This window comes from Sinocyclocheilus anshuiensis, unplaced genomic scaffold (assembly GCF_001515605.1).
Source record: "Sinocyclocheilus anshuiensis isolate Anshui unplaced genomic scaffold, SAMN03320099.WGS_v1.1 scaffold626, whole genome shotgun sequence".
In the NCBI taxonomy this organism is placed as follows: Eukaryota; Metazoa; Chordata; class Actinopteri; order Cypriniformes; family Cyprinidae; genus Sinocyclocheilus; species Sinocyclocheilus anshuiensis.
Window position 1 is genome coordinate 21880 of NW_015544167.1, and position 17213 is coordinate 39092.

Below are 17213 nucleotides of genomic sequence, written 5' to 3' on the forward strand. Positions count from 1 at the left end.
CAACCTTCGTTTTCACAAATCCGTGTGAATGGGGATTGTTTAGACAACATCGTCGTATGCATGTAAAACTTTTAAAAAAAGCAAAGGAAAAACCTCTCCGTTTTTAGTAAAATTGTACTAAAGCATGTGGTTTCGGACGCAGCCTAAAACTCATTATTGGTGTAATTTGCATAAAACTTAAGAGACCATCATGCTGATCAGTGTTGATAGATGGCAGTGCAGTGTCTAATACTACTGTGGTATTTGTACACGAAAGAAACCGTGACGTTAGTGCTAGCTAGAAAACTACTGAATGCACCTTTAATAGTCATGAAAATAGTTACATTACAAAAAAAAAATTTATTACAAATATTTTTTTTTGTTCATTGGCTTGCTTTCTTATGGGCTGTTCCCATCAAGGACGATAACAATAACCACATAGTGTTAATAATCGTAATTCTGAGCGAATCGGGAAGTCCACACATTAGCTATAACAACAACCTGGGAACGATATTGTTGGAATAACTTTCGGAACAATTTTTTTTCCAGTTATTGAATAAAAACATAGACTGCCAATCGGAATCCACTCGGTTTTCAGAGTTTGAGCATTTAATATCTGCAGCACGCTTATAGCAAACAACAATGTCTGTTGGTGTGGACGCTAATAGTCATCATTATAGTTATTGTTCTTGGTGTGAAAGGGTCTTTATTCTCACTTGTTTTGAAAGCTCCAGGTTGAATGATGATGACTTTGACTCCCCAGCGTGAGAGTTCCTGTCTAATTGCTCCATTGAACGAGATCAGCGCTGCTTTAGATGCCCCATATCCTGCAAATCCAGGAAGTGGAACTTCTCCTGAAGGAAGCCAATGATTGATTTCAAAGCTGTTAGTGCTTATTGGGATTTTTATACTCCTTAATTGGATTGGGATAAATGTTTTGTAAGAGACTATTAAGTACCTGAGGTCTACAAAAATGCACGTTTACAAAAAAGTTTACCTGCCATACTGGATATACTGATGAGTCGTCCTTTTGATTGTCGTATTAGAGGCAGAAAGGCTTGTGTTATCTCCACACTACCAATTAAATTTACATCTAAGCATTTTTTATACATTTTAATTGGCAGAATTTCTCCATCGCACACGTATCCCAGCACTCCGGCATTGTTCACTAGTGCCCAGAGTCCTGTCCACAAGAGATGAGTCATAAAAAATAACATCAATGCACTTGTCTGTATGCATACTACTAAACTTTAAACAGTAGCATTTCTTCTTGAGGTTGCCAGGGCATTGCTATGTGGTTGCTGCAGTGTTCTGAGTGGTTTGTAGCCTGTGGCTATGTGGTTTCTTGGGTGTCCTGGGTTGTTATATGTGATGGGGCATTGCTGGAATATTTTGGGTGGTTGCTATGCAGTTTCTTTGGCATTCTGATCTACTATGCGGTTGCTAGGTTGTTCTGGATAGTTGCTAGAATGTTTTTCTAAAAGGTTGCTTGAGTGCTCTGGGGTGTTGCTTTGCAATCACTAGGGTGCTCTTTGTGATTGCTATGTAGTCGCTAGGGTTTTTAGGATTACTGTGTGATTGTTATGGGGTTTGTAAGTGTTCTGTGTGGTTGCTGTGGAGTTACTAGGGTGTCTAGGTGTTATTGGGTCATTGTTAAATGGTTACCGTGTGCTCTAGGTAATTGCTAGTTTTTCTAGATTGCTAGGGTTTCTGAGTAGTTGCTAAGTGGTGGCTAGGGTTTTCTGGATAGTTACTAGGATGTAGCAAAGTAGTTGAGTGGTTAGTTGCTTAGTGGGTGTTTTGGGTAATTGTTAAGATGTTGTTATGTAGTTGCTTGGGTGTTTTGAGGGTTGTTATGCAGTTGCTAGGATGTTCTTTGCTATACAGTCGCTAGGGTGTTCTTGGTGGTTTTTGGATTTCTGCATGGTTGCTATGTGGTTTCAAAGGTGTTCCAGGTGGTTGCTATGCAGTCACTCGCTAGAGTGTTCTAGGTGTTATTAGGATGTTGTTATGTGGTTACTAGGATGTTCTGGGTGGTTGCTAGTTTGTCGCTATGTGGTTTCTAGGGTGTTTTAGATAGTTGCTAGGATGTAGCAAAGTGTTTAAGTGGTTAGCTGCTAAGAGCATGTTCTGTATAATTGCTAGAATGTTCCCAAAAGGTTGTTTGGGTGTTCTGGGGGTTGCTATGCAGTCGTTAAGGTGTTCTTGGTGATTTTTAGGATTACAGGGTGGTTGCTATGCAGTTTCTAAGATGTTCAGGGTGATATTACTGCAGTTACTATGGTATTCTATGCGTTATTAGAATATTAATTGGTTACTTGATGTTCTTGGTTATTGCTTGGGTATCTTGGTTTTCTAGGTAGTTGCTAAGCACTTGATAAGAGTGTTCTGAATAGTTGCTAGGTGGTTGTGCTCGTTTGCAAGAGTGATCTTGATGGTTGCACAGATGTTAAGTGGTTACTGAGGTGTTCTGTTTGGTTGTTATGGGTCAGTTGCAATGTGAGTGTTTTGGATAGTTGCTGTGCAATTGCTAGAATGTTCTAGATTATTGCTAGGGTGTTCTATGTGGTTTCTATACCAATGTGGTGTTTTTTATTAGGTTGTTGTTAAGTGGTTACCAGAGTGTTCTAGGTGGTCACTAGGTAAGTAGACGGTAGATGTTGCTTGAGTGTTCTGAAAAGTTGCTAGGATATTGCCAAGTGGGTATTCTGGGAAGTTGTGATTTGGTTGCTAGAATGTTCTGGATTGTTGCTAAGTGGTTACTAGGGTGTTCTGGGTGGTTACTAGCGTTTTCTAAATAGATGCTCTGCTGTTGCCTGAGTATTGCTAAGTGGGTGTTCTGGGAAGTTGCTATGTGGTTGCTAGTGTTCTTGATAGTTGCTCAGATGTTGCTAAGGTGTTCTGGTTGGTTTCCAGTGTTTTCTATGTAGATGCTATGCTGTTGGTTGAGTGTTCTGGATAGTTGCTAGGATATTGCTCAGTGGGTGTTCTGGGAAGTGGTCTTGTTTGTTGCCAAGATGTTGCTAAGTGGTTACTAGGGTGTTCTGTTTGGTTGCTATGACATTGCTAAGTGGTTGCTAGGGTTTTCTGTTTGGTTGCTATGACATTGCTAAGTGGTTGCTAGGGTGTTCTGGGTAGTTGCCATATGACTGTTCTGGACAGGAGGTTGCAATGTGCCAAGTGAGTGTTCTGGGTAGTTGCTGTGCAGTTTCTAGAATGTTGGTTGATGTTTCAATGTGGTTGCTAGGGTGTTCTAGGTAGTTGTTATGCTGTTGCTAATATGTTCTTTGTGATTTTTTTTGTATGTTATGAGTGGTTGTAGTTGTATTTATTCATTCATTCTAAATCAAAAGACTCCATCTCAAGTCTTTATGAGATTCTAGTATCTAAATATGGTTCAGATCCCTCCTTGTGCAAGTCTGTGATGTGTTTTCACCTGTTTTGTCATCTGCCAGGAAAAAAATGTTCATTTTGCAAAAATAAAAGCCCACCTCTCCTCAACAAGCCGATCTGAGGTATCATTTACAGTATGTCTGTAGCACGAACGATTTGGCTGAGTTACATATCACATAAGTACTTGTCATTGCTTGCCTTAGGAAATACAATTAATAAGATTAGATATATCAACACTATATTTACCGGTTCTGTTACCGGTTTTGCCTGTTTGACTCTGGATGTACTGATGTGCCTGTGTGATCTGGCTGCTGTTGGTGATGTCTAACTGTAGGACAGTGAGGTTTGGAGATGCATCTTTCTTCAGCTTCAGAGCTCCAGGACTGAGTTCATCCAGAACCCCTGCAAACACCCTCATCCCCGTGCTGTTCAAAAACCTTGCCAGATCGTGACCAAAACCTGAATCACAACCTGAGACAAACACAAGCTCAGTTCCTTAAACAATCACACTGCTACAATTCCAAAATTCCAATGCATTATGGATCATTTTGGTCATTGAAAGCATCTAATAATGCAGCAGCCTCATGTGTGAAACCAGAAACCAGTCTGTGTTAAGTGTCATCACAAGAATGCAGCAGTGATTTATGGTCTTACAGGAAGAAGTGCTGTTAACCTTACTGAGATAAATTCACAGTGCAAAGTTCACTAGGGTGGCAGAGAAATATTGATTTACTGGGTGAAATGTTTACATTTCATAGCATAAAAACCATTAATATTTTGTGTACAGTGACATTATTTTCATAACAATTAAGAACATTTACCCCCAATTCTCATTACTGTAATGCAAAGATCATATTCTCATTACCATAATATACTTAACTGTATTACTCGCTTTAATTACTTTTATCACTCTAAAGGCATTAGATTTTTTCAGATGTAATATATACCAAAATGTATATCTTTTTTTTTTTCCAAATTCAAATGTATATATAGATAGATAGATAGATAAGTGCTGATAACATTAATGTATTTTTTTTTTCCAGAAATCAGAATCACTATACTGAATAAACACAAAAGTAAAGCCTATATACATCATAAAAATTAGACTGATTTATGTAATTATTTATTCTTGTATTATTTATTACGGGATTAGGACTTCAGGAGGAAATAAGCTTAAATGTCATAAAAACAATGTCACAATGCAAAAAAATAATAATAATAATAAAAATAGGCTTTATTTCTTATTACAAGATGCAATTTCTTATTTCAACAACATTCTTGAGGTTTCATGAAATTCAAACAAAATAATTCAAACAATAACAAAATCAGTGCAATACAATTAATATATGCTGAGATTCATAATATATACAAATGCACAAACACAGAATTTAGCCAACAACAGTCTGACAGGACCAAACAGGATAGTGTCTTACCTGTGATCAGTACTGCCTTGTTTTTGGTAGGCAACATGACCTCTTCTCTCCCTACATAGTGGATGAGACTACACAGCACACTCACAAGCCCCACTTTAAGGGCGCTTGAATGGACCAAGCAGCTCAACATCACTCCAGAAACCACGAGTAGCACCAACCACCTCACCGACCGGCCCTCAGCAACCCGCAGAAGCAGCAGCCCAACACAAATTACCACGAGCAAATCGTATAGAAAACCCAGACAGCCTTCTACAATCCCCTCCATTTCTACACCATGCACAGGAATGAAGCAGCCAATGCTATCAGGAGATCTAGAAAGGCGCCTGTGAGATTACAACCTGTCTATTGTGGTCAGCTGGTTTGATGAGTGTGTGAATCTTGTAAATCTTTCAGGTTTTATGCTTCACACTGCACACAGAAATGAATCCCGCCCTCAACCAGTGCATATCATATGTTGCTCATTTAGGCATGTGCAAACGTGCCTATGGCTGTGGAAAAATGGGGCTGGAGGTGAACTATTATTTTATGATGTAAAACTCTAGTCCATGTTTTATCTTAAGAAACAAAGAGTTACATTGAAACAAACGGAAACTATAAAATAAAAGGATATCGATGAAAGAATCTAATGTGCTTTTAACAACATAATTGGATGCATTAATCTGATGAATCGCAAAATTGCACTTTTTGGCTCAAAGGTCTTCTGACCTGACAGCATTTAAAGAAATATTGGATTCACTTTCATAACCATCAACTGATTTTGGTATGGACTGATTTGGTAATACATTGAACATGAAACTTTTCTTTACTCCGTTCCTTTCAGGTAACTGTGACTTTGTTTCTAGCTCAGTATCTTTTGTCTGGAACAGCCTTCCTGTCAAACTATGCCAACACTGTTCAATCACACATCCCAGTCCTAAAACCCAATCCCAAAGTCTGATTGGTTGATAGGAACCAGTGCATAGATGTTGAACAAAGAAAACGTCCTACTTGACAACACATGGCAAGTTCAAAAGCTAAGAAAGTTAGCCTGCTTTAGAGAGCAGTTTGAATACAGTCGTCGTATAGTTAGCACGTTCACTAATTCTTCAACTCAAAAGCCAAGTAACGTGTAAGTAATGAGGTCCCAGACCAAGGGGTGATGTCAAATCATGCTAGGTTTCCAAAACAGATTAGCATTAAAAAAGAAAAAAAAAGAAATGCATTTTACTCATTGTGTTGGTGGGGCACTGCCAAATAATGGTAGTGAGTAACCTCATTCATTAAAACAGCTCATCAAATCAATCCTGGAGGTGCCACCTCCAAATCTGGAACATATGCGGGTCCATGTAATGGACACTTATCTCGGAGGGAATTTGACAGAACAAAAAGAATATGCGACTAAGCAAGGTGACAGAATACATTTATTGTGGTTCCTTGGCCCAAAGGAGAACATGAAATCCATCTAGAATGTGCAGTGCAAACAGATAGTCGTCCCATACTGGTCCACAGATACATGAATACAGTCAAATCTTACACAACACAAGAATCTCATGGCTTATACATGATGACAGACAAAGTGCTTGTCCTCCTTGTCTAGGCTTATTATATGAACTATGCCAAGCGTTAATACATAATTCACTAATCTCATTGGATGAGGGGGTCAGCAGAGGTAGGGTTAAAGGGGAGGAGTTAGGAAACATTTAAGAGCGGTTCTTCTTGAAGAAGCTGATGAGTCCATTGGTGGAGGAGTCGTGGGAATGAACCTCTGCGTCGTCCTGCAGCTCGGGTTCAATCTTCTTGGCCAGTTGCTTGCCGAGCTCCACACTGATGGGACAGATAAAAACCTGTAAATGTACGTATGCCTGAAACTTCAGACTTGAAGCAAATCATTTGGAGGGAAAGATCTGTCGCAACTTTTGAACTGGACCCAATTGAAGCTGCAGAAGACTTTAAACTGGACTCACCCCCATTGGTCATAGCTGTTGATATCCCACATCACACCTTGCACAAATATCTTGTGTTCATACATGGCTGAAATGTATGAACAAATACAGAACATTGTCCTTGAGTGCGGGGGTCTACAAAACAAATGCACATCTACAAAAGGAAGTAGCGGGATAATATGTTTGATACTCACCAACAAATGCACCAAGCATGAATGGTGTAAGTTTCTTGAAAATGATCGAGTTGCTTGGCTTGTTTCCTTCGAAAACCTACAAAAATCAATGTGTCATTCAAAAACAGATCACATGTACGGGACTAAATTCAAATATTACACACCAGAAGAAAATCCCACATACAATAAAAGATTCAAACTGTACTGTACGATGTCCGAACTGAGAGTGTCACAAAACAGTAGGCGAAAAGTATTCCGATGACCTACTATTTCTGGCGGGATCCTATTAGGCCGTAGGAGAGGATTCGTAAATAGTATTTCCTCTGCATTTAACCCATCCAAGTTAGTGCACATACACATTAGGAGCAGTGTGTGAACACTAATTCACTAATCTCATTGGATGAGGGGGTCAGCAGAGGTAGGGTTAAAGGGGAGGAGTTAGGAAACATTTATGAGTGGTTCTTGAAGAAGCTGATGAGTCCATTGGTGGATACAGACCAGGAGCAGTGGGCAGCCATTTTTGTTGCGGGGAGCAATTGGGGTTTATAGTCGTGGGTATAGAGTGTGGAAGAGAGTGCTGTTCATTCACTCACCCCACCTACATTTCCTGCCTCCTGGTTACAAGCCCGATTCTCTAACCGTTAGGCCACAAATGCCCATGTTGTAGGTCATATGACAGTGGTAGATTTAGTACGTCCAGATTGCATTCATACTATGCACATTCGTACTAAATAGAACATGCTTTTGTAACGGTGGTAAAGAAAGTACTTATTCAAAAGAAGTACCTACTAAGGGAGTGTGTGATTTCGGTGAGTTAAATCAGGCGTTTGATTAGGAAGAGTTTGAAAATGTGTACTGCTGGAGTGCCTATAAGAAACACACTTTATGTCAGGGTTAGACATCCCTGCTCCTAAAGAGAGCTACTTTCCTGCAATCCCAAGCCTGCTTCAACACACCTGCCTGCAATTTTCAAGAACTCTGCAGGATGGTTGCTCTCCGGAAGCAGGGTTGGCTACCCCTGCTTCAGGCAATCTTGGCAATGCTTTTGTACAATCAAACAAAAATCCCTTTGTGACCATAACACACCGATGGATGCGCATTTATCAAAGCATGTCCACTAACCACCAAGCTACAGTTCCGACAGACTCCAGTTTAGATACCGTCCAAAGATTCAACACTTGGTTTTCAAGTAAAGAACCACTCACTTTATGGGGCAAGAGTTTCTCCAGTGCATCTCCAGACAACCCAGAACCCTGGAGCTCTTTCTTGGCCTCTTCAGGGGTCTTTCCCCTCATCAGAGCCTCTGTCTGCGCCAGGAAGTTTGCCATCAGGATCTACCGGATTCATGAAACGAGAGAGTGCTTCGTAACCATTTGACAAACGTGGCTCAAATAACATCTGGAGCATCAGTCACCCAAGAGAAGCAGAAAACAAAGACGTGTCCTGATCCACGCAGACGGTCGGCATACCTTATGATGCAGATTATCTCTGATAGGATGCTGACTCTGAGCAGGAATGAGGAAGTCAGCCGGAATCAAGCGAGTGCCTGCGGAGATTAAGATCTGTTGTGATAAACACGTCACAAATGGGCATTAGCATGTCAATTAAACTAGGAACTGGTCCACAGGGGAGGGTTAGGATCACAGACCCTGGTGAATGAGCTGGTAGAAGGCATGCTGTCCGTTGGTTCCTGGTTCCCCCCACACGATGGGTCCAGTGTGGTAATTCACACGAGTGCCAGACTTGGTGATGTACTTCCCGTTGGACTCCATGTCTCCCTGAAAGATCACCAACAACTCAACAAGTGTCCTGCTATAAGCAGCAATGAGGTCCTTTCCTGAAACCTCATCAGACCGACCTGCTGGAAGTACGCAGCGAAGCGGTGCATGTACTGGTCGTAGGGCAGCAAGGCATGTGTCTCGGCCTGGAAGAAGTTGACGTACCAGACGCCGAGCAGGGCCAGTATGACCGGGGCGTTCTGCTCCAGAGGAGCCGAGCGGAAGTGGTTATCCTTATAGAAAGAGTACAGAGCGGTTACCACCAGAGACACAAACTCTCAGATGCTCTGAGGTACTCTCAACAGTGTGGAGTGTACAGTAATCTTTATGTTGACTGGCACACTACAGTTGAGCTTACCATCCAGTGAGCACCGGCTAGAAGCTGCTCGAAATTGTCAAAACCTATGAGGGGACAATGAATAAAGTCACTGGATCATTTACAGACAGAAAGATGTGTGTAAATAGTCTATCAGTGCAAGATGATGCACTAGCGGCCTTTCACATTTGGATCAGGCAGAAGTTAGGCCAGAAACATGCTCTACACAAGTACATAAACATGAATGTTTGGTCAGAACTTGGAGGGTTTTTTTTCTTATTGTGAACACCAGAATGGAGTCAGTTGGCTGAAGAGGAGGAATTTGTAAATGGTGGACAGTAAATTAGATTAAAAAAAAAACACAATTGGTAATGTACCTAATTACCAAACAAACCATATTTTTGGGAATATCATTGATGAATCGTTCAAATCAGGACCAGGAACATGGATTAAGAAAGTAAATGGGGTCAATTATGATTTAATGTTGAATTTAAATCAGTTTAACTAGTTAACTCCAGTTCTCTCAGTGGTTCTCACTGACATTGAGTATGTTTACACGGACAACAATAATCCGATATTAATACGATTAAGACAATACTCTGATTAAGAATCTACCATTTAAACAGAGATCTTTGATTACCTTAATCTGGCTAAAGTCATACTCGAAGTAAACACAAATCAAATTAAGACCTGTGGAGTATTCCCATTTTAATCGCATTATTGAAGTGCAGTATAGACATGTACACACCTTAAATCACATTATTACCGTTGTGTAGTGACCGGCAGTGGTCAACCGTTTGATGGCAAACAAAAGAGCATGGCTTCAAGCAAGAAGGCTTTATCTGCCGTCGTCTGTTTGCACGTATAGCATGACATATAATTAACTGCACTTGAAGCTTTCGTAAAATTAAAAATGAAACACCCAAAACTTTATAGTACCGAAGACGAACTGTATGTTGATATTCCAGAGGGGACGTCGGATGGCGTCACGTGGGAACGTAATGACGAGAGGCATTAATCGATCTATATACTGTAACATGTAAAACCGGAACATGAAAGGAATATTCTAAAAGCAACTCGTGTAAACACCGTAATCACAATATTGTCTTATTCAGAACAAGGTAAATAATTAGATTACTGATTACTTAGATTACATGTAAACGTACTCACTGAAAGAATAAACTAGTTATGATAATAAGACTGGTTATGCTAATACCCGTTATAGCGCCCCCTCTCCGGCAATGCTGAGAATGCAAAATGTACTTGAATTGCATTCTGATTTTATGTACAGCACACCAAAATAAAACTTGCGTAGCTAGAAGCAATTGCGATCACATACATGCATACAGCATGTTTCAGGCCTTATGCTCATACAGCAGACGTACCTATGTGCAGTGCAATGGACAAACCGATAGCCGACCACAGCGAGTAGCGCCCGCCGACCCACTAAAACATGAGCAATCAGCATCAGAAAAACAGTCTGGGCTTTGAGAAGTTATATGCTAATTCAGAGTAGTCAAATATTACTGGCAGTCATGCATTCAGTCATTTACTTTCAGCCTTATTCTCAGCCAACCAAAATGAAGATTTGCATTCTCATGCAATAACAGAATATAATGCAAGGAATACTTACATCCCAAAACTCAAACATGTTGTTGGTGTCGATACCAAAGTCCTTGACTTTTGGCTGGTGAGGAAACAGGAAATTTCTTTAAAACTTTTTTAAAGATACTTAAAACATCGACATAAAATAGCATACAGCTGACAAAATCCTGTACTTACTGCATTTGTGGAAAGAGCCACAAAATGTTTGGCCACAGTAGATGTCTGAAAATACACAAAACGCTGAATGAGACGAAAAGACAACCATCTATAAATGTAGTGCATAAAATTAGACATAAATCAGGAATCTTTCAGTAAAACAGTAAAAGTACTAACATCTTTAGCGGCCTGGAGGAACCATTCTTTGGCCGTCTCAGCGTTAGTGATGGTCTCTTGGGTGGTGAACGTCTAAAAAACAAAATACATTAAGAAATTAAGTACCTGCAGTAACTTGTTCACTTTGTATTACCAGTTTATTTAATAGAAATCAGGCATGTGATCAGCTAGAGACAAAAAAGCATATATATCTTATATTTTAATACATACTATTGTCCTATAAAAGTAAAAATCAGCATTTAATAATAATATAATATAATAAAAGTATTAACAGTAATATTATTGTGAAATATTACAAATAATTAAAAAAAAGTTTTCTATTTTAATATTATAAAATGTAATTTATTCCTGTGATCAAAGCAGAATGTTCTGCATCAGTTCTCAGTGTCACATGATCTTTTAGAAATCATTACAATTTGATTTGCTGCTCAAGAAACATTTCTGATTATTATCAATGATGAAAACTCGTGTGGAAATGGTGATACATTTGATTTTTCAGGATTCTTTGATAAATAGAAAGTTCAGTGAACAGCATTTAATTGCATTTATCAAATATATGTATTACATTTAGTAAAGCATTTATTAAATATAAATCTTTTGCATCATTTTAAATGTCTTCACTCACTTTATCACTTTCATGTATGATGAATAAAATTATTAATTTCTCTCTGATGTTTGATGTTTGAGTGCTATCATAAATGTTAAGCAGCAAAACTGTTTTTAACATTGATAATAATAAATAGTAAATGTTTCTTGAGCAGCAAATCAGCATAGAATGATTTCTGAAGGATCATGTGACACTGAAACTTCTTTGTAAACAACAACAGATTTATAAACGATTCTAATGTTCTCAAATGAACACTACAGTGCTGTACAAGACTGTTTTCTTTAAATACTGTTTTTTTGTACCTTGGATGCGATGATGAAGAGGGTGGTCTCGGCATTGAGCTGGGCGAGGGTCTTGGCCATGTGTGTGCCATCAATATTAGAGACAAACCAGACGTTGGGTCCTCCTTTAGAGTACGGCTTCAGAGCCTCAGTCACCATCAGAGGACCCTGAAGAACAAAACAAAACTTAATAAATGCTACTCCAAACATTACACAAGTATCGTGAATGATTACCAGACTTGACTCGATGAGTCCTAGCCGTCAGGATAAAAGGGAGAATATCTAACAGAAGTGACTGACATTTCAGTCCAGAATCAGGCAACATTTGCTATGATAAATATAACTAACAACAGACAGTTTTATTACACTTCAGTTACTCTAAGCGATAGCCAGATCTCCTTTATTGGTCAATTATGATGTGTAAGCATCTCCGGAAACTCATAGTAAACTCACCAAGTCAGAACCACCAATGCCAACGTTCACGACGTCAGTGATGGCTTTACCACTGAAGCCTTTCCACTCGCCACTGCGCACTTTCTGTAGAATAACACACACATACACGGTGTCAACTTTCAGGAATTTTCATAGCTGTCAGTGAAATTAATGATCAATTAATCATAAATTATATTATATTATAAATTATATTACTTTAAAATGCAAGCAGAGAAGTACCACTTAGCCCATGTAAAAAAAAATATATATAATAATAATAATAATAACATTATATATTTATTTATTATTATATATATATATATATATATATATATATATATATATATATATATATTTTTTTAAAAAATATATTTTAATTGCGAGATGTGAAGTCGGAATTGCGAGATGTTAAGTCGGAATTGCGAGACGTTAAGTCGGAATTGCGAGATGTTAAGACGGAATTGCGAGATGTTAAGTCGGAATTGCGAGACGTTAAGTCGGAATTGCGAGATGTTAAGACGGAATTGCGAGATGTTAAGTCGGAATTGCGAGATGTTAAGTCGGAATTGCGAGATGTTAAGTCGGAATTGCGAGATGTTAAGTCGGAATTGCGAGATGTTAAGTCGGAATAGTGAGATGTTAAGTCGGAATAGCGAGATGTTAAGTCGGAATTGCGAGATGTAAAGTCGGAATTGCGAGATGTTAAGTCGGAATTGCGAGATGTTAAGTCGGAATTGCGAGATGTTAAGTCGGAATTGCGAGATGTTAAGTCGGAATTGCGAGATGTTAAGTCGGAATTGCGAGATGTTAAGTCGGAATTGCGAGATGTTAAGTCGGAATTGCGAGATGTTAAGTCGGAATTGCGAGATGTTAAGTCGGAATTGCGAGATGTTAAGTCGGAATTGCGAGATGTAAAGTCGGAATTGCACGATGTAAAGTCGGAATTGCACGATGTAAGGATGGAATTGAAAGATGTAAAATCGGCATTGTGAGAAAAGTCAGAATTCTGAGTTTATATCTTTCAATTTTGACTTAAGGGTTACAAAGTCTGAATTATGAGATAAAGTTACAATTATCTTTTTTTTTTTATTCCATGCTCCTGTGTTTGCACTGTCAAATTATGTATATAATTATACTTTTGGCTGCAAATATACGATAGCATTTGCGTCAAAACTGAAGTATGCTTTGGTTTTAAGCTCACACTACATAAACATTACACCACACACAGGCCTAACTTAACCTGATACAACTATTCTATTTTCAGCAGCAGCAGCTTTAAGAACACATGCATTTAGCCAATTAACATCTGGAGACACACACACACACACGCTTCTGACAAGGGGTTTAAAGATGCTTAGCTGAGAGATTACAGTAACAGCTCCGATCCTGCACTGCTTTTTAATAGTAACACACTTTACTCTGACTTTATGAAGAAATGTTTAGCTTGAGGAGGATTGTGGACCGTACCATGTCGAAGAGCATGCGCATGACTTCTTCATTGATGAGATTCTTAGAGTAATCCAGCAGAATGTCTCCATCATCTGTCGTCATCTGTAAACTGCTCAGAAGACAGGATCACACACACTGTTAGGATATACAAAAGCTCTATAATTATTTGTTTAATTTTGCTTCATGTACAACATGGATAATGCAGGAACATCATTCAAGCCTGGTATACATCCAAGTGAGAGGATCTTAGTGATGTTTAGACTGAGAGAATGAATTAAACAGATGAGGAAAGCTAAATGAGCCATTTGAGAAAATATATTATGCCCATTTTAGCTATATTAGTTATATTAAGCAGTGACTCTCAAACTGCAGCATGCCACATTACTCTCAGAACTGAATTGTACTCAAATATTTTTCAGATATTTTAAATAATTATTTTTTCCCCTCACAATTTAAATTCCTGAGCTATCCTTTACAAAAAAATGTAATGGCAAAAATATTTTTGTCCAAAATACCATATACTTTCCACAAAATCTTTATTGTATTTTTTATCTAATATTTTAATACTAATGTAATACAGTTATACTAATACAGTTTACAGTTATACGAAAACAGTTTTACTGTAATAACAAGTATAAGGTTATGGTCACCAATTTTGCATGCAGAGCTTTTTATTTTTTCCTGTGTACATCTTGTGTAAATGTATATATTTTGTGTACTGACATACAAAATGTGATATAATTTGTAAGAAAACTATACATAAATATGTATAATATATATATCTATGCACATACATTTTTCACGAAAAATGAAATACATATTATGCATCATATACAAAAGTGTTTATTTATTTAAAACTGTATGAATATATATTTATATGGTTTTAATAATAACAATAATTATTATTATTATTATTATACAGTATAGCTGTACGCACCTAATCAGACTCACACGTCATAATTTCACGTTATCACGTCAGAAGTGCAAACACGTGCTGACTCCCATCATTACAACGATTTAAGTACAGTTCGTCTCAAACATAACAATTGTTGAAGATATATTTTACATATTATAAAAACGTAAATCAAATGAATTTGAAATATTACATTTAAATATTATGAATGAAGATAAAATGAGTTCCTATTCACGCACAGCACGTTCAGTACTGATTCAGCCCGCAGTGAGTGCGTGCAAAAGAGCACGTACCACATGCTGCTATAGCGCCCTCTGTTGGCCAACACCATTCTGAGCATAAGAACATACTACAGACGTATGAACACCGCATCCATCAGGATTTAACCCACCACAGCTAATGAACTCTAATATGACTAACTATGCCTGGTGCATATGCAACATATAAACACAGAAGTGTCGCACTAGAGGATGTGATACTCCCTTATGAGATTGCATAAGCAGTGAGTGCACTTGAGAAATACCTGATCATGTGCATTTAATTAACTAGTCTCAGAAACTCACATGTATGCTGCCACATAATAGCAGTGTGAAGGTGCGTGTAGAGATGCAGCACACAAGATCGATGACCTTGTTTTGCGTCTAGCTGCTAATATGGCTATGTCTGCTCTGTTTTAACGCAAAGATAAATAGTTACACATACTATCCGTGTGTTTATAGGAGTGTGAATGAAGGATATAAAGCAGGTGCAACAGCGCAGAGGGCGGAACCTGGAGCTCGAGACTCTTGGCCTGATGTGGCAATAACTTTGCAACATCAACCTGGAAATCTAGGCTGCCATGTAACGCTAATCGTCATGATATGTGCATGTTTCCACTTATATATGTCCTGATATTAAATTGCAAGACCATTAAGATGATTTTTTTTTAGAAAAAACAGTGCATGGATTTGTTCATATAGGCCTTAATGACCAAGATGCGAGGCCTAGTCGCAGCTGATGCGCGGCAAATGTGATGCTGGCAGGCTCGATGAGATGAAATGTGCATCTAGATGTGTAGCGGAGCTCACATACACAGCGGAAGCGCGTTTGATGTGTGTTTCACCTGAGCTTGTTGGATCTGTCTGGATCTGCGCCGAACATCTGCCTCATGTTGAGGTTCCCGGCGCTGGATTTGTACCATTGCTCCAGTTTGCGGTAGTTCGGATCGCTGGTGAGTCCCATGATGAAACACAAAAAAAACGCTGTTCTTCGGTCCAAAGCTGCTAATGTGAATTACACCCGCTCAGCACTCACGCAGCGCACAGAAGCGTGAGGAGGAAGTGCCACGCCCATCACGACTAGGGCACGCCCACCATGACAACAGCGAATCCTGCGTAGCCCCGCCCACCGTGACACTGCACTGGCTGAGGTGGTCAGATGGCTGTAGACCATGTATTTTTAATTACACACTTTTGAGTATTTGAAATAACAAAATTGACTTTTTTTTGATACTGTGTGTGATGGCTGATATCAATCAACTGACTTATTTTATACGTATTTATTTTTTTACGTGCTTTTTTGTTCGTTTGTAGGGATTTGATCACCACTAGATGGAACCAAACAATCACAATAGTTTGTACACTCTCAGGAAAACAACGACGACAACAAATGAAGCCCTTTATTAAAAAGGTGCTAATAGTTACCATTTAGGTACAAATACAATACAATACTGAAGTACTAATATGTACCTTTTAGGGTGCTACCCCCCAATGACAACTTTTATTCTCTCCTCTCTCCTCCTCTTCTTCTTTCTTCTTTTCTTTTCTGAGAGTGCAATTGGAGTTGTAAGAATGCCAGCTTATTTAACATTACTCAATTGTGAAAGACTATTTATTTTCAATGACGTTTTAATCAAAATTATTTTTTATTATAATCAAAACTATTTTATAAGTGCACAGAATTTTAGATTTTAGAATAATTTTAGAAGACTAGCCATTGCGAAAAACAATGCACATAACCAAGTGCACTTGTAGTATATTTCATATCTTAAAAGTATATATATTTTTTAAAAACTATACTTGTAGAAAATGTAATATTACTGATATAAGAGGCCACTTAAGTGTACTTAACTTTGAATTTCAACACTTTCAAATAAGGTTCCATTAGTTAATGTTATTTAATGCATTAACATGAACAAACAATAAACAATACATTACAGTATTTATTAATCTTTGTTAATTTGAATGAAAATAGTGTCGTTCATTTTTAATTCATGTTAATTTAGTGCATAAACTAATGCTAACAAGCACAACTTCTGATTTTAATAAAGCATTAGAAATTAGCATTAAGATTAATAAATGCTGTAGAAGTATTAATGCGTAGTTCATTTTAATTAACTGTTAACTAATGAACCTTATTGTAAAGTGTTACCGAGATTCGTAACACACTTTAAATACACTTAAAAATGCCACATTAAAGTGTTTAAGTATATTTTAATTTGAATCTTTTGTTGTGCTTTAAAGTACACCTATTTTTTATGTTACATAACATACTAAGCACATGTAAAATACTTCAGAATTTACTTATAAATTACTGTAGTTATTCAATATTAAAGTTATAT

At 38.1% G+C, this 17213-nt stretch overlaps 2 protein-coding genes across 2 annotated transcripts in view; both read right to left on the reverse strand.

Moving 5' to 3' along the window:
* Positions 1–5393, reverse strand: part of hsd17b2 (hydroxysteroid (17-beta) dehydrogenase 2) — a 7529-nt gene extending 2136 nt beyond the window's left edge. Inside the window, exons 1-4 of the mRNA XM_016496044.1 lie at positions 4806–5393; positions 3631–3843; positions 977–1162; positions 696–833 (exon numbers count right to left, since the gene is read on the reverse strand). Of these exons, the coding sequence (XP_016351530.1) occupies positions 696–833; positions 977–1162; positions 3631–3843; positions 4806–5070 (802 nt within the window). The 5' untranslated portion in view covers positions 5071–5393. The remainder of the gene's footprint in view (positions 1–695; positions 834–976; positions 1163–3630; positions 3844–4805) is intronic.
* A 797-nt stretch (positions 5394–6190) lies between these two features.
* Positions 6191–15933, reverse strand: LOC107695913 (glucose-6-phosphate isomerase-like). Its single transcript, XM_016496026.1, has 16 exons — positions 15717–15933; positions 13720–13810; positions 12274–12357; positions 11842–11988; positions 10933–11004; positions 10777–10821; positions 10628–10681; positions 10380–10440; positions 9037–9080; positions 8759–8911; positions 8549–8678; positions 8370–8446; positions 8106–8234; positions 6922–6997; positions 6749–6815; positions 6191–6608 (listed from the first exon to the last, which is right to left on the reverse strand). The coding sequence occupies exons 1-16, from the start codon at positions 15833–15835 to the stop codon at positions 6485–6487; spliced, it is 1473 nt and encodes a 490-aa protein (XP_016351512.1). The 5' UTR covers positions 15836–15933; the 3' UTR covers positions 6191–6484.
* Positions 15934–17213: the final 1280 nt, after the last annotated feature.